This window comes from Daucus carota, chromosome 9, assembly GCF_001625215.2.
Source record: "Daucus carota subsp. sativus chromosome 9, DH1 v3.0, whole genome shotgun sequence".
Taxonomy (NCBI): Eukaryota; Viridiplantae; Streptophyta; class Magnoliopsida; order Apiales; family Apiaceae; genus Daucus; species Daucus carota.
In genome coordinates this window covers 10,933,964-10,957,141 of record NC_030389.2, presented here as the reverse complement: position 1 = coordinate 10,957,141, position 23,178 = coordinate 10,933,964, and the positions used below count along the sequence as shown (strand labels likewise).

At 33.4% G+C, this 23,178-nt stretch overlaps 3 protein-coding genes across 3 annotated transcripts; 1 reads left to right on the top strand and 2 right to left on the bottom strand.

Moving 5' to 3' along the window:
* Positions 1–8,569: 8,569 nt before the first annotated feature.
* Positions 8,570–11,336, bottom strand: LOC108202010 (polygalacturonase-like). Its single transcript, XM_017370368.2, has 9 exons — positions 10,991–11,336; positions 10,788–10,916; positions 10,219–10,386; positions 10,108–10,128; positions 9,766–9,973; positions 9,563–9,644; positions 9,347–9,455; positions 9,120–9,236; positions 8,570–8,934 (listed from the first exon to the last, which is right to left on the bottom strand). The coding sequence occupies exons 1-9, from the start codon at positions 11,201–11,203 to the stop codon at positions 8,716–8,718; spliced, it is 1,266 nt and encodes a 421-aa protein (XP_017225857.1). The 5' UTR covers positions 11,204–11,336; the 3' UTR covers positions 8,570–8,715.
* A 1,654-nt stretch (positions 11,337–12,990) lies between these two features.
* LOC108201253 (F-box protein At5g07610-like) lies at positions 12,991–14,707 on the bottom strand. The gene has a single exon (XM_017369545.2). It carries the CDS (start codon positions 14,667–14,669, stop codon positions 13,434–13,436), a length of 1,236 nt encoding a protein of 411 aa, XP_017225034.1. The 5' UTR covers positions 14,670–14,707; the 3' UTR covers positions 12,991–13,433.
* A 6,323-nt stretch (positions 14,708–21,030) lies between these two features.
* LOC108201252 (F-box protein At5g07610) lies at positions 21,031–22,185 on the top strand. Its single transcript, XM_017369544.1, has one exon. It carries the CDS (start codon positions 21,031–21,033, stop codon positions 22,183–22,185), a length of 1,155 nt encoding a protein of 384 aa, XP_017225033.1.
* The last annotated feature ends 993 nt before the right edge of the window (positions 22,186–23,178 follow it).

Genomic DNA, 23,178 nt, shown 5'->3' with positions numbered 1-23,178 from the left:
TGATAAGAATTGATTTGATTTTGAAAAACAATCAATGCTTTACATATTAGTTAAGACAATTAAAAATAAAAGCTGGAATGATTGTAAGGAAGGAAAGAAAAAATAGGATACATACCAAAAATGACAGCCATTCAACACGAATTAATTGTGTCATAACATCCAAAGAATAGGAAGCACAAATTGAGGCTGAAATTATGAGATTACATATTTATAGTAACCAATGAGCTGGATTTTACGTGGCATTTACGTGGATTTTACGTGGCTTTTAAAGAGTGAGGTGGACTTTGTGACTGGGCATCATTCAGGAATTATTATATAAATAGATTTCTTCTATTTATTTCATTCCTCCGCTTCTCTCTACTTCTCTATATTTTAAACATATATTTAGTTAACATGGTATCAGAACTCTGGTCTGGTCTGCTGAGGTCTCGAGTTCGAGCCACTTCCTCCAGGCCTCCTGTAACACTTTAAGGTTTTAGACGGAATAGTTCTCTACACTATTTTTCAGGTTGTGATATCTTGGACTTGCTTTAAATTATTGGCAACGGTGACTATACTGTCTATACGCATATATAGCAGTAGTAATATACATAGACGTGGTTATGCAATGAGATCATTGCTAACGAGCCTACCAGCACTGAGGAAGGAGTTCGTTTTGACTTGATCAACTGGCAATTTCATAATTTCATACACCTAGCTAGCTGCTAGCTTGTGTGAGCCTAAAAATTGAACCCTAACAACCTAAATTTTATTAATAAAATACAAAGACTGAACCCTCAATAATAGTTAGTGTCTCACCTAAGTATGCTAGTTAAGTAATAATGGCCACTAGGTCAAATATGGGGCAACAGTATACCGAGAATCCCTAAAGTTCACCCACCATGACCAACTACAGTAGAAGACAAATGTCGTACTAATGGGTTTGGCCCTCATGCCTAATATGTAATCATCACTGCAAGGATCTTTCCTGCTGCATGCATTTATATTATTACAGATTTATTTTCATGTGTGTGAGAGTATACTAATAATCACTTTTAATTAGATGAAAAGTTTCTTTTAACTCCCATTCAATCTCAGAGATTAATAATGATGGTCATCTTAAATATATAAAAAAATTACTAATAAAAAATCTTCCTTAGAGTAGAAAGTATGTCTACTCCCTCTGTCCTTTTCATTTCTTAACATTTCTTTTTCACTGCTCGACACGCATTTTAACGCATCTATAAAACATAGTTTTATAACTTTTTTCTAAAATTTTCTTTTTCTGAATAAAAATTTTTCGGAAAAATAAAATTTGTGAAAAAAGTTATAGAACTATACTTTATAAGAGCATTAAAGTCCGTGCCACGCCCCCGTCCCCCATTGTTAAGAATTGAGAGGGACGGAGGGAATAGTTGTCGGTGTGTCTATGGACACACTATATATACAAATACCAATATAATTATATTTGAGGCAAATAATTCTGGCCCGTCACATTAGAGCATTTGCTAATTATATATCGATCGTACAAAATGGCCGATCACTTCAATGTAGAGTGTCTATCAATCCAAGTCCGATATTATAAAGATAAAAAAAAGACGTGTTTTAAAAATGAGGTTTTTTGGGAGGATTCTCAAAAAAGTTCGTGCGGATTGGCCATGACTCAGAGAAGACATTATTATAATAACGTGAAGGTAATATGTGTTGTCCGATCCAACAAGTGATATTAGAGTTAGGTTAAAAAGTTGATCTTGGTGTTACATGTTGCTATTTTGTAATGTTGGATATTCTCACTTGAACAACCAGGTTAAGAAGTTGATCTTAGGATTACGGATTTTAGAAATTGGGATTTATTTCTTCATTAATTGGAACCGAGCTCTTTCATGAGCAAAACTCCGACCACCTTAATTATTAATTGCTCTTTTGGTCAGTAATTTTAATACGTCAGAGTTTAAAAATTTTAGTACTGTGTTTACTGTAAATTATTTAAATGACTATTTGTCTGTCGGTGTTAGGTCAAACTCATTTAAATTCTAAACGACTCGAATCTAGCCTAATTTGCTATTTTACAGTATACTGTACCCTCCGTTCCACCTTGAACTTCTAATCTATGTTTTTCTCTCGCTAATTCGATATGTTTTGATTTCAAATCTCTCTAATTTAATATATGTGAATCTATGTGTATATATGTTTGATTGAGTTATGTATTGGATTTTTATGTATATATGTATATATGTATCTCTATATATATGAGTTGGGCTCAATGGAGACCAAATCCCTTGGAGTCCTTAGAGACCACAAGATCTACCGTTAAAAAAATCTGATAATTAATGGACATGATTAAATATTCTTTGTCCTGCATTTCTTGTCCTGCATTTTCAGTAATGTAATATTAATAATTTACACTATTCTTATCCTGCATTTCTAGTAATGTATTATTAATATTCTTGTCCTGCATTTCTTGTTTTAGTTTTAATTCAAAACTATCTTTATAATATACATTATTCTTGTCTTGCATTTCTAGTAATGTAATATTAATAATTTGTCTCGCATATTTGTGATATATGTAATTGTTGTTTTGTCTTGCAACAAATTGCCAATCATAACAATGTCCAACTACATCTTTGTTTTGTATGCAATTATTATTTTTATTTGTTAGGATCTCGGTGATTGAACACCATTAATATGAAATTATTTTTTTATGTTATGCGGGATTTAGAAGTACGGTTTGTTGTTCACCGATTTAGAAGTGCAGGACATGATAGGTAGAGAAAACGAATGTGCAGGACAAATAACATTAGCCCTTGGATGTGTTAGAAATGGATGGCTGTGATTAAGTCTCTCCATCCTCCACAAAATTCAGTCTCCATAGAAATTTTCTCTATATATATATAAATACATACATATATCTGTTTGTGTGTGTGTTGAGGGGTTAGATATCTACATATGTGTTTGTATAGGTTTAGCTAGAATTTTAAATGTTGGGTTTAATTATTTGACTTTGCTCAACTAGATTATCATGTTTGATGTGATATTTAGGGTTCGTTGTTAATGAAGACTTACGTTATCAATTTTAGCTAAGAACAATGGCTATCGTGGTTATAAGTCACTAGTCTTGAGATCACATGATGGTAGTGGTAGTTCAACTAACAATAAGGTATGTGTCCCAACCTTAAATGTCACAGCTCAACCTCAGTTGTAGCAATAAAGCAGTATATAGAAGCTCGATTTACCAACATGCATTGGCTGTTTTTTTAGAGATGACATGTAAAAAGTAAGAATCATTGTTGAAGATTAATTAACACTACAAATCTTTACATAATTTGTGTAAAGAAATGAGTCCAAACTGAAAATCAGGCACATGTAATACATTATTTAAAATGACGGTGTTACCTAAGTCTATTGTTCCTATATGCATTGCTTTAATTGGTCTCCCATCTGGGATCGTGATACAATGATATGAGTATAAGTTGTAAAATATTGTTATTTTGCAACAACTTAGCATAATTGATTATAGAAAAGGGGTTGAATACAATCAAGGATTTTTGATTCTTTTTCTACTAAAACAATAGAATATTATTGAAACTTTAAACAATCAATTAGTATTAGCACAAGATATTTAAAATTTTCGGGTGGATTGTTTTTCCACAAGAAACTATGATATTTTTACAAATACACAACTGCGGATTTTCAGCACTTTAGACCAATGATAGAATATATTTTTATATATATTCTATATGATTTTATTCTCATAGTAAAATCTGAATTTTAATAGAATTTAGCTAAAAAATAGCTATTTTATCTTCAAATCCTTCTCGACTTGGAATTCTTTATCCCTTACAATAAAACAATAAAATCTATTAAATAAATATCCAAATCAACGCAAAATACAATTAAATATAAGAATAAAATCATTTAGAATATATATAAAAATATATTCTATCATTGGTCAGGAACTCTCAAATGCTAGTTTTTTCTTACATCTCCAAAGTACTGCTATAACTTGGTTATATACCCTAAGTTTTACAAAGCAAACTATAATACAAAATAACTCTATTTTCTGTGTTCAGAATGCTTTGTTTCTTTATTCTCTGTCCCATGAAAATCTTCTAAATTATCTTCATCTTTGACTGACTTGTTTGTCTTAATCCCACGTATTTGCATAAAACTGATATGCTTTCACATATTCTTTAGTTTCTATAATAGGCTTCCATGTCCAAGAATGTGTAATCAACCTATGTGAGTCACTATCAACGGATATCGAGTTTATCCGTTGAAAGATCCTTCATCTGTTGAGAGTTCATTTATCTATTGATTGTATTACAATATCATCCGTTGAAGATCATATGTGTCATCCATTGATTACTTCTAGCTTCTTCATTAGTTGACCATCCTTTACTTCTATAGAGTTACAACGTATAAGATATTTACAATTCACCAACCTATTCAGTATATCCGTTAATGAGTAACTAAATTTATACACTAAAAGTATCAACTTTATCCGTTGATAGATGAACTAAACTTGACATGTTACAATATACTTATCCGTTGATAAGACTCCTATCAACGAATACTTACAGTGTCATGCTATCCGTTGATAGTTACAAATATTTAATTATATTACATAATGCACTAACTGTTATGTTATTATCAAAACCAAGTGAATCCGAACATTCTCCAAGTTTGGTAAAACTTGGTCTTTAGCTACACTATCGAGAATCGAAGTACAATCAAGAATAGATAAGATGCAAGTTTTACCCGCCAAGTGAGCTTGACTATAATCTGAACTATTAGAACTAGTGCTACTGATGTTGTGATTGAATGACAAATTGATCAATTCTTTTTATTGATATCTAGACAACGTTGTTGAAGTTTTAGTCCCAATATTAGTTGAAGTCTCCCCAACATTGGTTACAAATCCTGCAAACTTTCTTTCCTTTTGCTTAAAACATGCAGGAAAGCCATGAACCTTGAAACATCTACCAATACTGTGCCCTGGTATTTTGTAGTGAGTGCAATAGTAATTAGATCTTGGTTTTGGCTTCATGTTTTCAAGATTAACCTATCCAGAATTTCCAGCATTGGTTGAAAAACTAGTTTCCTAAGCTCCATTAGTTCCAAAGTAACCATTGAAACACGAGTTATGACTATTGTTCCCATATGTGGTTCTTTTATCAGCAAAAAAAACATACTATCAGTTTGACAACCAAACATTTTCTTATGATTTTCTTCCAATATTAACATTCTATATGCTTGAGCAACTGTAGGCAATGATAATATAAGTAAGATATGACCTCTAACTAAAATATAGTTGTCACTCAATTTTAGTAGAAACTGTAGCAGCCTATATTTTTGGACCTTTTGATGCGCTTTTAGACTCAACTCACAAGTACAATTATCACAACCACATTAAGGTATAGGATCTACACATCATCCAAATTATCACATAATGCCTTAATAGTATTGTAGAACTCTGAAACACTTTGTTTTCCTTGAGAAATTGCAGCTAACATTTGTTCAAGATAACAGAATTGTGTGATAGAAAAAAATTCAAGACGATCGTCAAGATTCTTTCAAATATCTCTAGTAGATTTAAGGAACAACACACTACGAGCAATATTTTTATCGAGTCTAAAAAAAGTCTAAGAAATAACTAAAGAATTGCATCTCTTTCGAGCATGATATTCAATTAAATTTACATCAGGTATCACAACTGTTTCATTAACAAAACCTTATTATTTTTATGAAACAAGATAAACATCATTTGAGTACTTTCAGTTCGCATAACCACTACCGTCAAACTTCACTAAAACTAGTTGATTTGTTGTGGCATCACTAGGAGATATGTGAAGCATTAGACGAATATTGATTCGTTGCAGAATTCCCATAAAGATATTAAATATCAAAATGATAGAATGAAACTCAAAATCAATTGACATTCTAGGAACAACTAATTTCAGATAAAAATAAATCAGAATGAACAAAGTATGAGTATCAAATTTTGAGAATGAAATCAAGAATTGAACACTGTGTATAAATTTTGAGAAAATCACAAGGAACAAGAACGATATGAATTGATAAACTTTGAGATGAAAGAAGAAATACTATACATAGAATGCAGCGCAATGTGTAAAGAAATGGCAATCTCCGATCATAATTGTTATGAAATTATTTATCAATCTCGTAAATCTCTAATACCATATTGAATTTCACGATGAAAAGATGTTATATGCTATTGAAGAAATGTAAACTGCTTACTTTGAGATATTCACTATATTGAAATGGAAACCATTACTTTTACAATGATATGTTGACCTGAATATATAACAAGAGAGTTGAAACTAGTCTATAACTAACTTTTATATACTCAACGTATTCTAACTAACTATCCATATGACTTGCCAACTCATGGTGGTTGACGTGACATACTATTGATGTCACTTAATTTACTAGTATTATGCTATGTGATTTTGTATTATACTAGAAAAATGAGCTTGATGATGCTTCGAATTATTTTATTTAATAGTTATAAATATTTTATTAATGATTGTATGAGATTTAGTGACTCAGTTCCAAAAGTTAGCAGTTGCTACTACAAAAATATGTGTTACATGTGAAACAATAAATTTGACAAAAAAAATAAAATAATATCGTTAAGGGCTTTACAAGTTACGAATTGTGAAGCCCTTAGTACGAAGGAAAAGAAGTACTTCGACAAATTACGTAGAAAGAACCCCTGTCAAAAACTAGTAGTTATTAGGAGCTACAAGCATTTGCATTTCATATGACAGAAACATATAGTGGTTCAAAGTTGCTACTGATATTTAAATGTGGTCTTATAATCAATTAAACATCACAAACTCATTAGTATTGTATTACTCTTGTTATAGAGATGAAGTTTCGGCCAATAAAATGTCAACTACCACATTCACCTTCTATAATCAAGCAAGAAAGTCAGGATACCATTCATGATAAAATAATAGCTTACAACAGTGTTTGTAATAGGGTTTGCTGATCTTAAAATCACCTTTAAATAATAACCTAAAATCAAGAAACTGTAATACAAAATTAAGGTTATTTTGGAAATATAGGGTCTGGATTCTATTATTACGAAAATTTTGTTAAACTTTCATATATATAAAACATACGACTTTAAAATTGTAAAACAATTTGTTATTACAACCTAATAGCAGGAATTGAATTGAGGAGACGTAACTTTTATAAAGAGAAGATAGTCTTAATATCACTTTCAGATATTTCTAAAGTTAAGATATATTTCAATATAAAATTGAGGCTATTCGATATTTTTGTAAAGACAGGAAGTGAATTCTATTATTACAAAAATGTCATCCAACTTTCAAACACAGATTACATATAACTTTAAATAACTTAATTAAAATTTATATAGGAATTCTTTTCTCGTATGTATACAGAGTTAGCTAAGCTCTAGAGTGTACAAGTTAGAGGAGAGCACGGTGCGATTGATGCAATTTTATTCTAAAACCGCAAACCTTTGATTTTTAATATTAAAAATCGAAACCGTAACTAAACCGTCATATCGGTTTTGATTTCAAAAATCTCGATTCGATTTCAGTTTTAGAACCGTAAAAAGCAAATATAGAAGTATACTTTCATTTGAATAAGTAAAATATTGTTAAAAAATATAGGTTCCACCGTCCATGTTTACGGAACAAAATTTTTGAAAGTGCGGAAAGTAAATAGTTCAAGCAGATTAATTAAATTAATGGCACAAGGCTTGTCAAACATCATACCAGAAGAAATAACTAGATATCCAAAAAAATTCTTTTCCTCGAATTTTAATTGATAATGTTTGATTGGTTCACTGATATTAATAATAACTAGACTCTCTGTTACAAGCAGAGATGAGCAGAAAAGAGCTAAACATAATTGCATATCGGAGATTTAACATCTCATATACCAGAAAACAATAACGGATAATAATAATACAATAACGGAAAATAACGCAAAAATAGCGTATCAGATGCTGAGTTGCTGACACAGGACATATATATCATATAGCATAGAGAGTTCTTAAGCAATTCCATCAATTCGTAGTACAAAGAAACAAAACAATCTTTGCAAAACAAGTAACATTCATTTATTTATTTTAATAATTGATTCAGTTGAGTATTAATCTAAATCTGAAACCGCAACCACTTAATTGATTCCATTTTTTAATTTTCAATTTGGATTTGGTTTGATTTTATGCGGTTCAATTTTTGTCGGTTTTTTTCAGTTCTGGTTTTAATTTGGTTTCCTGCTTCCCTCTGCAGCAAGTCCAGGGAAGTTTCATTGCTGTTGTTTAGTAGTTCCCAGTCAAGTGCATTTAGATCCATGAGTTCCTTGACATTACATCCGCAGGTGGCAATGAGGTCTATTTCCTTCCTTTTAAACTAGGAGTGAAAACGAGTCGAATTTATAGCACTTTGCTATGCCTTGGCTCTGCGCCTGGTTCTTCCAAGGCATAAGCGATTATGCTCGCGACATGGCAGACCAAATTATGACTGACGATTCATCAAAACAGCTGATCAATATGTTTGTATTTGTATTTGATGATTAGAAGACCAAGTAATGAAACAAATCACTTATTACTTCTGTATCCAAATTAATATATTAACTGAGGAGAAAAAATGCTATCTTTTTTCTGTGCCTAGCAAACTAACTATGCATATGACGGTATCACTTAAGACAACCCTGAACATATGCTGAGTTTGATCAACATTGGGGGAATATGGTGTCTCTTTCCAATAGGCCTGCAACATGGACACATGAGGCATCGGAGTCCCCCTCTCCTAGGCGACGAAGATCTATATTTTGCATCAAAATCCTTCGACATGGGATACTCTTGCTGCAGTCCAGTTTTATGGCTTCTTCTGATGCACTCGTCCCTTTGATGTTCCGGTATATGATATCTTCAACTTGTACTGCCGACTTCTGTTTTTTTTTTTTGTGGAACATAATATGTCAGACACAAGACCATTTGTAAAGGCTAAACTCTAAACTTTACATATGAAGTTAAACTAGTTTAATTTATTATAATTGTACTTTCTGAAAATTATGATTGTTGATTTAATAATATAATTAGTATTTAGTGATTCAGGAGAGTTCGAATCTGTTACCTGTTCTGGGCAGGGTCCGTTCTTGTCACAGTAATTTTGATCTATAATTATCGGGTTGCTGACATTGTGCATTACAATATTTTGAAATCTGATGTTCCTTGCATATCCAGATCCCCCCTGTACCAAATATCATGGAACACAATCTGTTATATAACTACTATCGCTTGTCTGAGACATATTAGCCAGGCTAGTATATAGGCACGTATGATAAACGACTTCTCGTTTACCTGCCATGTTTTAATCCTGACGCCGTTGGTGGTTCCTGATAGTCTAGCTCCATCCACCAGTACATTTGAAACATGATCAACAGAATTACCTTTTCCTAAGCTTCCAATGCTAGCATTCAAAATGAAAACAAAATTGATACTTAAATCATTTGCCCGAAATTCAGTACATTACTTATCACATGAGTCCATTACATGAGTTGAGCAAGGGAAATAAACCTGATTCCATGACCTGGTCCGCATGTCAAGTCCATGATTTTAATGTTCTTCGATCCACTCACTATCGAGACACAATCATCACCTTCAACAAATTAAAAGTACCGAAAAGTTATTCCAAATTTAAAAGAAAAAAGTTCCTCTAAATAGAATCCAATTTGCATTAATTTGTTTATTCGTCTGCAGGAAATATTATCATTGTTCACCTGTTCTTACAACAGAACTATAGATTTCAATGTTCTTGGTGTCAGTAATATGGATTCCATCAGTGTTGGGGCTGGTCTGGGGCGCAATCACTCTGAGATTATAGGCTTTTATATTGTTACAGTCCTTAAAGCTAAGATGCATCTGCTGTGCATTCCTAATCTTCAGATTGTCCACCTTCATATTCTTGCACCCGTCGAACGTTACTGCCTGAAAACAGAGCAAATTTTACTTTCGTAAAAAAAGATCATGCTACATATCGGATAAATCAATGGAACAAACTTCCTTAAACAAGACTTCATGTGTTATATTTGAATATTTGAAGAATTTATGTTGGAACATACCGTTGGTGCATGGGTGCAAGGCTGCAGGACAAGTAAAAGAAACAAGTATATTAGTGACCTTCTAATAATTTTTTTTTAAATTTATTTAAGATGATAAATATTATTACATACAAAGGCTTTGTTAATTTTGCAAGAATGTAGCCACCACTTTCTTCCATTTCCATTGATTGTTCCACCACCTCCTACTACTACATCTGTCAGATTCTGGAAAACAAGCCATTCATTTGTGTTTTTCTTATAATCTGAACGATGCGGAGAAGCTTTGATTGTCCCATATATCTGCAATCCCATAGCAGACAAATTTTAAAAAAAAAAATGTAAATAATAAATCTTGAAATTTAGAGTATATCAGATGCTATAATAGAATATCTGGCCAACCGTTTAATTTATTATCATTTTATCAAGATTCCGCGCAAAATCAGAATCACATATAATCTATTAGAATCCATAAATAAAAACAATCCACTAAAATCTCAATCGAATACACCCCTCAGAGTATATCAGAAACTGTAATAACATATCTGGCCAACAGTTTAATTTATTAGCATTCATGCTTATTAAATAAAATATTTGACCATCTAAACTTATGACAAGTTTAATAGTATGAAACTGCAGATATCAAATGCAATCTGTTACAAACAGATTTTATTTTGTACAAAGTGTACATGAGTTTCCCTTACCATGATACTGAGATGAGGTCTGCATGGGCCTAGGAATGAATTAGGCTTAAGGTGATACACTCTCCCGGAAGGAACAACAAATGCCGCTCTGTCTGAAGAACATGCTTCCTTCCATGCTTTCTGAAATGCCTAAAACAACGACAACAACATGGTCAGAATCTGTCATTTACCTAAAACCAACCTGAACAACTGAACCCTCCTACCTCTGAATCATCACTTGCATCTCCTTTAGCCCCGAAATCATCGACATTCACAATCTTGAGGGAACTCCGGTGCTTGGTCACTTGGTACCTCTTGCTCTCAATGAACTTGTCAAGGCCATCATCAGAATGTGATGAAACTAAACACAAGGGACAGCATGCAAAAATGATGATGAAACATACTATTATAAAGTAGCTTTGTGGTGCCATTCTCATGTTATGATAGATGGTATGGGTCTGGAATATGCTATCTAGTCACAAATATTTATATGGTTAAATTGAGACCAAATTATTGACAAAGTAAAGGAATGTTTGTGATGATGAGAGGTATGGATATTGAGAAGAGACTGAGAAGAAAAGATTACATGGGGTTAGCCAACTTTAGGTGCAAAACTTTTCTTGTGTCAACGGAATGAGAAAATCAAACACTGTTTTAATTGCTTTCAGTTTGCATTTTTACCGGCTTTTAAGATTTCCAAATTGCATCATTATAAATAAGAAAATCCAGAGATATTATGAATAAATGCAGTTGACTTTTAGTAAGAATATAAATTTATAGTTGTAATTATACGTTTTATGGGTTTTATATAAGTTCAATATACCAACAAACTGCACTAGTATTAATTATGATAAATTATGTTTATTTTGGTTAATAGGTGTTTAGTTAGTGCTCGCATTAAAAATAATTAGTTTGTTAGTGAGAGATAGTAGATGAGAAGCCATACGTGCATTACAAAGCGAAGTAGAGCAAGTACAACAATACTACCTCTGTTTCATTCAAATTTACATGTATCAAAAGTAGATATGTAATGAAATAGATAAATATAATATGTATATTAAATAATTATATGTAAACATATAATAGTATGATATTTAAAGAATTCACGTTTCGGATGAAATGAGCTTTGAATTTTCAGGTCAGATTCGGAATCATAAAATTCAAATTCAAAACTTATCCGAATAATTTTGGATTTTAGAAAAAACACCAAACTCAAATTCAAATCTGAAATTTTGAGTATGATAAAATCCAGTCGAAACGGATCAGATATTAATCGGATGGATAGTATTTGTCATTCATATCTAGTGTTAAAAGTGATGCTATATTTAAAATATACTTCTCCAATAGAGTGCTAAACATGAATACAAAATAACAAAACACAATATCTGATACGAAATATAATGATTAAACAATATTGACAAATCAAATATTATATCCGAAAATTGGGAGAGAGAAGTATATTTGTTTTAAAACTATCAACAAAATATAAATATTCAACATCAAAAATTACTTTCGATTTCATAATCTCCACATATTGTAACAACACTATTGGACTATAAATGGAATTCACGTGCACATATTTCAATAAGGCTCGTTAAAAATGTTTAAAATATTTATACGTGCTATTGATGCAACTCCAATTTTCAGTTTTCAGTTTTCAGTTTCAAATTCTGGTAGCGGGTTGTTCACGGGAGTTCAAGTATCACTTTTGCCATACTTGTGCAATACGGACGTTGACTTGGGTTTTTCAAAGCTAGTGTAAAATTTAGGTAATTTGTTTGCTATCTAGCCTACCTTGATCATATCAAACTTTTACTTGCTTAATATCTGTTTCTGTTACAAGTGCATTTGTAGCATTTGTGTCTGACTTTTCGTGGAATATTTCATTTTTTTTAGATATTACAGGAAGATATTGGCGTATTGCCCGTATTTTTTCTAATCAGGTAATTGTTATGACTGTACAAGAAACTTAGCATTTTAACCTTAAAATTGGTCCAAATTCTTTTTTTAAAAAAAGGGTAAACGATAAAAAGGTGATCATAATTTTTAAAATTTTACAAAATATTGGCTCGAATTTAAAAATGGTGGTCAGAGTTTACTTCTGTCTTTTAATAAGGTGGCGGGCGTGAAGATCCGTTAAATTTGTTCTCCTAACCCAAAAAAAAAAAAAATTACTCCTAAAAAAAAGAGATCTTTAAACTGGTTTCATATAATATGGTTCGGTGTTGGGTCTGTTTTGGGAGCTGGAGTTTATGTTATTACTGGACAAGCTACTCGGATTATGCTGGACCTGTTGTCATAATATGATATCTCATTTCAGTTTGTCTGCTCTGCTCTCTGTCCTTTGTTATACGGAATTTTCTGCGGAACTTCCCGTTGCTGGAGGCTCATTTGCGTGTTTAAGACTAGAGCTTGGCGGTTTTATTGGTCGTCTAGCTGCTGAAAATATACCTTTTGAGTATGGGCAAGTGTGGCACGGTCATGGACTTCATATTTTGCAGCATTGTGTAACCACAAACCTGAAGATTTCCGCATAATTGCTCCGGTTCCTGATAACTCATGGATTCAACGAATTAGATCCCATTGCAGCTATATTGCCCTCTGTGTCGTGTCGGAGCATCAAGGGTTCATTAAAGTTCAATTCGTTTGTATTAGTATTTTGGTTTTTCATTGGTGTGCCCATGGACACATTCTAAGAGCAAGTCCAAGGACCCAATGATCAAATTTTTTTAGATTCGAGGTTACACCAAAGTCCCATAACAATTTAAAACTTGTATCCATGAGATTGTAGCGTATGACCTTAACAGGTATTTCCAATACCAAGAAGGAATCCTCCCGGAAATTTTCTCTTCTGACGAGTGAGAGCACGGAAACCGCATAATCAGACTTATCATAGAAAAGAGACATATGTTTAGTCATCTCTGAGTAAACCTTGGCGATTGGAGCAAGATCGACCCGGTACTTGACGAACCAGCCTGAGTAATCATTCTTCATCTCATATATGTTGAGTGAAGTGGCATATGGAAAAACTTCAGTGACATGCAGATGGCCTTCGGATTCCCCAAAATAATAAGTCCTGGTTAAAGTCCCCCTCGCACCAATAGGAGGTCTTGGAAATGTTCCCAACCTTTCTTCATCCACATTGAAGTACAAACAATCAGAAACAGGAGAATCTGGAATATTTTTTTGAGATTGGGACAAAATATATAACCAGTGCAGACATCCATTCCAATAGACACCCTCTTTGCAAAAGAGGAATCCAAAAGGCTGATAAAAGGACTGAATGGAGACCTTCCAATTTCCAGTTTCAGAGGAATAAATAAGAAAATCACCATATTGATCTTGTGTAAAGAAAAAAGCAACAACTTTGTAGTGAGGTGACTTTGAAGGATCATAAGTTAAGCCAATGTAAAGACCCCCACGCCCATAGAAGGGAGGAAGATTAGGAAGGGTATCTAGATGAGCCGTGGAGGGGTTATACACATGACGCTTGCAATCTTCGAAACCTCTTAAGCGGGGAGTATTGTACAATGCAAGGCCATTGCAGGATTGCACGAGATGAGGATTGGAACGTGGACAAGGCGCAAAAAAATTGGAGTTTCTGAATGGGGAACCGGCGTTTGGATTGTCCAGAGGAATACAAAAGACTTGATTATGTGTACCATATCTGTACTGAAAAGAAGACCTCGTGGTGCGTTGAATGAGAAGAGAAGAGGCACGGAGAGGAGGGAGGGAACGACGGAGGAGGTGAATGAAGTGGGGATTGGTGACGAGAGAGAGCCATCTCTTTGAAACAGATTTCAGGAGCAGGAGTTGTGTGAAAGGGACGCGTAACAGTATCAATGTTAACAGATCCTCGTCGTTCAGAACAATTTCTTGGGAGCTAGAAGCGCGCTTCTTCATATCTACAACTCAATGTTCTAAGCTAATTCTTCATCTTCATTCCTATAAGTATATAGCAGGAGGGACAGGAATCAGAATAGGATAAGGAACTTTCGAAATACTATTAGAATCAGATTAGGATTTTGCAGGTGTTTTCAGCAACTAATTAATTATATAAACAGACGAATTAATCAGAAACAGACTAGGAAGAGAAATCAAGGAATAATCAGAGTCTAAATACAAGAATTATTAGAATACCTGATTGCTGGTGTTTTTCAAATCAAAACGAACATCCACTCTGGTTGGTTTCCGGCTTAGATGCTGGTGGAGAGGAGACTGGTACAATGCCTGCCAAAATTTTGAAATAATCTGACCTATTAAATTTTAGAAATTTGATAACGAAATTGATATTATAATAAAAAAATTGGTATTTATCAAGAATATTATTTTTTTAAAATAATTTTACTATTTTTTGAAGCTATTTGCAAATATACCATCAACTTAATGCAACTGGATACAACTTCTGTATTTTTGAAAAAATAAAATAAATATGGCAACTCATTTCCCCTGTCAGAGGTCATATGGTTGCCAGGAATTTGGACAACTGTTTAAAACTGGGAAGTGATGACCTATCTAGTAGTACTTGTTTGGTTACCAATAGAATTTAATTCCTATGTGGCTATTAGCTTTAATCTTCATAAGCTTATTGCATTGATACCTTTATCTTTCATTACTTCTAAAAAGTTTGTAAACTTCGTTTATGTTTGTTCTGAATTCTGAATATATGTGTTTGGAAAGAAAAAGATCATTTGGTTTTTCTCCAGCATAGAAGCAGCCTACTGCCAATCTAAGAGAAATTGTTTGTTGGTATGTTGCCAAAACATGCTCCTCATATATTGTTTGGGCCGAGAATACTTGCCATTATATTCAAATACTGGTAACTAAAGACAGATTTTGATTTGGTGGTATTTCTCTAACGATTGTCAGCATCAACATTAGGCATTCTTAAAAAATCCATAGTGCTATGCCATAGGCTTAAATTCAGTGGTCTCTATAAAAACTCTGCAGCAGGTATCTAAGCCATGTTCCCAACCTAAATCCAATCTCTTACAAACTTGAGCAATAAAAAATACTTTGTTTGAGAAAGAGTCATCAGTTGCCTAATGTGCCGCTCTTTGGGTTTAATGAATTTTCTTCTAATAGTGTAGGACGATAAAAATTAGTGCTCAATCAAATTTTATTGTACGGCTTAAGTGTCATGAACTATTTCTCAGTAAAGAGTGTGGGAGAATGTGGGATGTTGAAGCATCTGCATAATAAGTCTCAATGGAACCTGCATGGTATATCTCGCCAATGCTGTATTTTTTGCTGTAGCCTGTAAATAAGTCTCCCCTGGCCCTGTCCCTTTGTGCGGTGCCTTTTGGTAAGTTCTGTGTTCCTCAAATCAAGCCCAAATATGTGAGTGTTGATATTCATGTTCGAATTTAATTTTCCGTTTAGAATTGTTAATAATTTGAGATTCAGTTTTGTATAGTTTTGACTCTTTTAGTTACAGTTTACGGTTCTATTAGATTTTTTTTTTGCTGATTTTATGTAGTTTTTCATTTTGATTTTGTTATTTTTAGTGTTTGTTTGATTTTTCTGATTTATATCAAACAAATGTTCATAGTTTGAGATTCAGTTTTGTGTAGCTCTGATTATTTTAGTTGTAATTTAAGATTTACTATAGCATATTTTTGTTGAATTGTTTGTAGTTTTGCAACCGGATTTGTTATTTTTAGTTTTCTTTTCGATTTTGAGAATTTTCTTATTAACATTATAAATTATATATTCCTGTTGGTTCTATTGTAGAGTCAAGTTTTGTTATAGTTTTGGTTTCACTGTAGAACTAAATAATATTTTACAAGTTAGTTCCAAAACTATAAGTTTTGCTTACAAATTATATATTTTTTTAATTATGCTTTTTAACTTGATTCTATTATATAATCAAAGTAGAAAATAGGTTAGCGGATTTTATTATATATCTAGTTCTTTTATAGTTTTGATTCTTCGTGAATGTTGATTTAGTATCATTGTGAACAAAATGGAGTTATTGCTCTGGTTTGTAGATTAATTTTGTTTGTTGGATTTTAGTTTAGCTAATAATGAGTTGTCTATAAGGAGTGTTTATAATGTGATCAGTCGATATTAAACGGCATTGAAAAGACGAAAGCTTTTGGTTCTAATGACGAAAGAGATGTCACTTAAATGGAAAAGAAAACAGGTTCCGAATGGAACTTGTAACTTGATTGATTTTGTAAGACACTCGAATCAGTTTTGCAAAGAGATAATTAATTCTAACGTCCTTGAATTATTAGCTGTTTATTATCAAGGTCCCTATCCTATTATTTGTAGTAATGTGATCCTTTAACTTTCAAATTTTTCTCATTCGGATCCTTCCATTAAAAGTCAACTAAATCCGTTAGTCAATGTTTACGTGGCAAATACAAAAAATTAAAATTAAAATAGTAATAGCTAATTCATCACACCAATACTCTCTTCTATCACCATCCTCTCTTCATGATCTCTCTCTCCCTCTCTCCCCTCTCTCTCTCCCTCCCTAGGATATGCAATTGAAGGGAGAAACTAAACATAAATCCCATCAATCAGACCTATATATTAATACACTTTTTTTTTTTGAGTAAAGACCTATTAATACACTTATTTGCATTATACATACACACAAATGTTGAGTGTATCTCTGCGCGAGAATGTAAGTATGTGTGTGTGTATACTCCACCACCTGTTAATATATATATGTACACTTCCCGGTTTCTCAAGGTCCAAGATCAAGAAGAGAGGATGGTGATGGAGGAGAGTATTACTGTGATGAGTTTCTGATGAGTCAGCTATTATTGCTTTAATTTTTTGTATTTGCCACGTAAGCATTGACTAACGGATGTTAGTTGACTTTTAACGGAAGGATCCGAATCAGAGAAGTATGAAAATTTAAGGATAGTATTAATGTAAAATATAGGATAGGGACCTAGATAATAAACAGTCCCGTTTTGCAAATGTTAAAGTGAGCTTTGTCAGCAAATTAATTGTTTAAGTGTATAATTCACCTTGTAGTAGTTTTTGGATTAACTCGGTCATGGTGTCTATGGTGTTTTTTCCTAAGGGCGTCCCACAATACATCTAATAGAGGAAATCGACATAGCGAACATGTAGATTAAAACTAACAGGCTATGCGGTCCTGCCAGTCCAATACGGGAGCAGTGTTTATCTAACAATCTTTGCAAAGCATTCTGCTTCCAACACACCGGACTATAGACATCTCTAGCAATTACAAAATAAGTAACTTTGCATCTACACATCAAAATGATGACACAACTTATGCCCCCTGATTTCAGCCGCTGTAGGCCGGTCATTGTACAGAATATGTAAATAGATATTGGATATAGACTCCTTGAGATGGGATATGGACTCTAGTCGTACCTTAGGTATGATAACTATCAGGTGTGCAGAAACTATGATCTGCTTCGTCATAAATTTATTGTTTTAGCTTATAATAAGTGCTCAATTGTTTAGCCATGGTGGTACTTTTCTGTCAATTCATGTACTGAAAAATGTAGCTGCATTTTTGGTTTAGTTAAGCATAACTGTAGCTCTCGGAGAAGTACATGTGGGAAGAACAAAGAATGATAATATGAGTCATGTAATAATTTTTACCTTACCTGATTTTGGATTCTAGCAATTGACAAATCTGGAGGAAAGATTATACTCCTTCCTGTTGATTGACCGCATAGCTACATTACTTATTTTTAAAATTTTATTTTTGCAAATAAAAATTTAAATATGAAATTTTCGTTTACAAAAGAAAATTTAAAAGAATATATTTCAGAACTATACGGTCAATGCACCTTAAGTTACGTGCTCAAAGTCAACTCACTCATCTAATTTGGGATGAAGGGAGTATACCGCAACATGACTATCCTTCTTGTGTATCGTAGTCGACATTATGACCCAAATAATAGACCAACAATTCTTTGATGCCGTGGAAGCCATACGAGCCAATATTTCCCAAGCTTGTGAAGAATGTTGCTGATGGCATGACATTTGAAGAAGAACAGAGGAAATGAGAAGCAGAGGGCTAAATTCTCTGCCACTAATGAAACTTGGTAAGCACTACAATGTTAGCTTTACTGTTTATTTTGCTTTATGTAACTCTTTGTATGCCAGCAAGAATGTCGTCCATCGAGTTATGAGAATGCTCGGGAAAAGACAAATTTTATATGTTTTTATTGGAGTATCTTATTAAAATATGTGATAAAAAAAAACTATATGGAGAGGCAAACTGCTCTAAAAAATGTTCCTAATATACTTGGACGTCAAAGCTTGAATCAAGTGAACTATGTATGATGGCTATTAATGGTGGCCTGGTGGGCGGGAGCTCAGTAGATCATTCTACTATGAAGATGGCACTGGGATGTGATGACTGAACATTGCATGAAACTTTTTCACTCTTTGCAGAGTACTCATCCTTTTGTATAGACTGCTGATTAAGTTTAAAACTTTGTCTTCTGTATTTCATTATATTTCTGCTCATTACACTAAATTACGACAATAATAATATGGGTAACGGTTCCTGGATTGCGTAAAACAAATTTTTAATACGTCTGGCGCTTTTTAACTGCTGACGGGGAAAATGAACACTTTTAAGTGCTCGACGTATCCCCGTCTAGCGGTTAAAAAGCGCCGCACGTATTAAAAAAAATTATAATCGTGACCGCTGGATATTCATCTAATGGTGAAGCATCTGCGAGTTGTTTAACAGCTCCCAGGCAATCATATGCTAGGGACTGTTACCTAATAATATTTATGATATTACTATTTACCATCAGTTTACACATTTAGAATATGAATGCGATGAATATATGGGCGACGTTGGACTAAATTTAAAAAAAGTTACTTGTTATAAATATTTAACATCGTTTAACTAAGTTTAGAAAAAGTTACTTAGAGCATCTCCAACGGCGTTGGCTATAATTGTTGGCTAAATTGGACCTGTAAGATATTATGTAAAATTTGCTGAACCTGTAAGACATTTTGCTTCAATGGTACTGGCTATATTGATTGGCTATAATTTAAAAATAGTATGTTATTAATATTTTAAATTGTTAAAATAGAATATATCAGTTCAATATGGTAATAAATGATGTACAATCTTCCTACAGATTTTCTTACAGACCTGTAGAGGTTCGACAAATTTAGCCATCTATAGGAGGTTGGCTAAATTTTTAGACAACAGCTGAGCATGGTTGGAGTTGAGTTTTTAGAGCTATTGGCTAAATTTTTTTATTTTAAGTATGCCAACTCACTTTTTAGCCAAAGGTTTTAGGTGGTTGGAGATGCTCTTATTGTAGATATACAAGGCTATTTAGCTTAGAGTTATAAATGACAAGGAGGTTATAATTTATTAGAGCATCTCCAACGGCGTTGGCTATAATCGTTGGCTAAATTGGACCTGTAAGACATTATGTAAAATTTGCTGAAACATTTTGTTTCAATGGTACTGGCTATATTGGTTGGCTATAATTTAAAAATAGTATGTTATTAATATTTTAAATTATTAAAATAGAATATATCAGTTCAATATGGTAATAAATGATGTACAATTTTCCTACAGATTTTCATACAGACCGGTAGAGGTTCGACAAATTTAGCCATCCATAGGAGGTTGGCTAAATTTATAGACAACAGCTGAGCATGGTTGGAGTTGAGTTTTTGGAGCTGTTGGCTAAATTTTTTTATTTTAAGTATGTCAACTCACCTTTTAGCCAAGAGATTTAGATGGTTGAAGATGCTCTTAGTTATTGAAGTGTTTGGTTTGGCTAGGATTATAAATAAGTAGGTGTCATCAAAGTTTTTGTACAGTGTAATATAGAAGTTGTTCAAGTGTTTTAGATGATTTTATTTAGAATTTTTGATAATTAATTTGTAAAGTAGAGTATTATTAAAAAGCCGTTTGGTTTAACTTAAAATAAGTAACTTATTACTTAACGTAAAGAAGAGAATTAGAAGTGATAAGTGAACTTGACTGATAAGTTATTACAAATGTTATTTCTACTTACATGTCAATTGACTGATAATTTTTACTTACTATATGATTTGAAAAAACACCAGCAATTAGGTATGCTTATAATTCTTGTATTTTGATTTATGATTATTCCTGGATTCCTCTTCCTAGTCTGTTTCTGATGAATCCGTTTGTTTATATAAATCTAACTTGATTCTAATAGTATTTCCCATGCAAGTTCCTAATCCTATTATGATTCCTATCCCTCCTGATATATATTTATAGGAATGAAGATGAAGAAGCTTAGAACATTGAGTTGTAGAGATGAAGAAGCGCGCTTCTAGCTCCCAAGAAATAGTTCTGAATGACGAGGATCTGTTAACATTGATACTGTTACGCGTCCCTTTCAAACAACTCCTGCTCCTGAAATCTGTTTCAAAGAGATGGCTCTCTCTCGTCACCAATCCCCACTTCATTCGCCTCCTCCGTCGTTCCCTCCCTCCTCTCCGTGCCTCTTCTCGTCTCATTCAACGCATCTTTCGCTACCCGTTTCCTGATCAAGTCTTTTGTATCCCTCTAGACAATCCAAACGCCGCTTCCCCACTCAGAAACTCCACTTTTTTTGCGACTTACAATCTTCAGCAAATTTATCTCGTGCAATCCTGCAATGGCCTTGCAATGTGCACTAATTCCTGCTTCATAAGTTTCGAAGATTTTAAGTGTTATGTGTATAACCCCTCCACTGATCATCTAGATACCCTTCCTAATCAGCCTCTGCTCTATGGGCGTGGGGTTCTTTATGTTGGCTTAACTTATGATCCTTCAAAGTCACCTCACTACAAAGTAATTGCTTTTGTCTATACACAAGATCAATCCGGTAACTTTCATATTTACTCCTCCGAAACTGGGAATTGGAAGGCCTCCGTTCAGTCCTTTCATCAGCCTGTAGGATTCTCCTTCCTGAAAGACATTCCAAATTCTTCTGTTTATTGGAATGGATGTCTGCACTGGTTATGTTTTTTGTCCGGATTTCACGAAGATATTCCAGATTGTTCTGTTTCTGATTGTTTCTACTTGAATGTGGATGAAGAAAGGTTGGGAACATTTCCCAGACCTCCTATTGGTGCGAGGGAGACTTCAATGAGGAGTTATTATTTTGGGGAATCTGAAGGCCATCTGCATGTCACTGAAGTTTGTCCATATGCTATTTCACTCAACATATATGAGATGAAGAGTGATTACTCTGGCTGGTTTGTCAAGTACTGGGTCGATCTTGCTCCAATCGCCAAGGTTTTCTCAGAGATGAATAAACATATGTCTATTTTCCATGATAAGTTTGATTATGCGGTTTCCGTGCTCTCACTCTTCAGAAGAGAAAATTTCCGGGAGGATTCCTTCTTGGTATTGGAAATACCTGGTAAGGTTATACGCTACAATCTCGTGGTAGTAGCGTTAAACTGTTATGGGACTTTGCTGTAACCTTGAATCTAAAAAAAAATTGATTGTTGGTTAATTGAAGATTTTAAAGTTTGCCCCTACACAGAACCTGTATTGTGTGCAGAGTTGCAGCATGCTGCTGGTCGAGGTGCTAGATCATAGGCATGATTGATTCGGTAATGTACTATTTACACAAGTAGTTACGAACTTTTAATGTATGTGCAAAACTGCACTGTGTTTTTTTTTATATTTGGACTGTGTTAGCCTATTTGTACAAGCCTGTTTTTGAATATATAATATTTGGTTGCTTTTTTGTCGATGGTGATTGGTGTGTTCTCTTGCCTGAATTGTTAAAGTGTATGATTAACCTTGTATTAGTTTTTGGGTTGATGTTGGTCATGGTGTCTATGGTTCTTTTTTCTAAGGGCATCCCACAATACATCAATACTATACTAATAGAGGAAATCGACATAACGAACGTGTTGATTAAAACTGAGAAAGGAAATTCAAATACTCTGTTCATTCTGTCCAACTAAACTCCGAGAAAAGATTAGTATGAAGCAGGAAGATCTGTCTTTCTTCCTTGTCTGATATAATTTTTGGCAACCGCAGATATACTAATATAAGGCTTCCATTTCACCATTAGACTATCTATTTGGGCTTTCACCAACTTCTTTGGCATACCTTAGTCAGGAGATAGAGGATTCCGCAGACCAATTATTTCAGCAGCCTTTTTAATCATCGTTTATTCTTTTTGTTTTTAAAGCATGTAATTAATCTATGTCTCTAAAAGATACATAAATAAACAACTGTATATTAAAAAAATTATTTTATAAAAATTACATCTTACTTGCAAATTTTATTTTCGAAAGTCCTGGTAAGGTTACTTAAAATTAGGCTAGCTAAAATATGCTGGGGATAGTTCGGATCTCAAATATGACCACTCCCCCACTGGCCGGGGGGGGGGGGGGGGGGGGGGGGGGGGTATTAAAAATCTTTCAATATTTTCTCCCTAAAAATTTTGCCTGGGAGTTT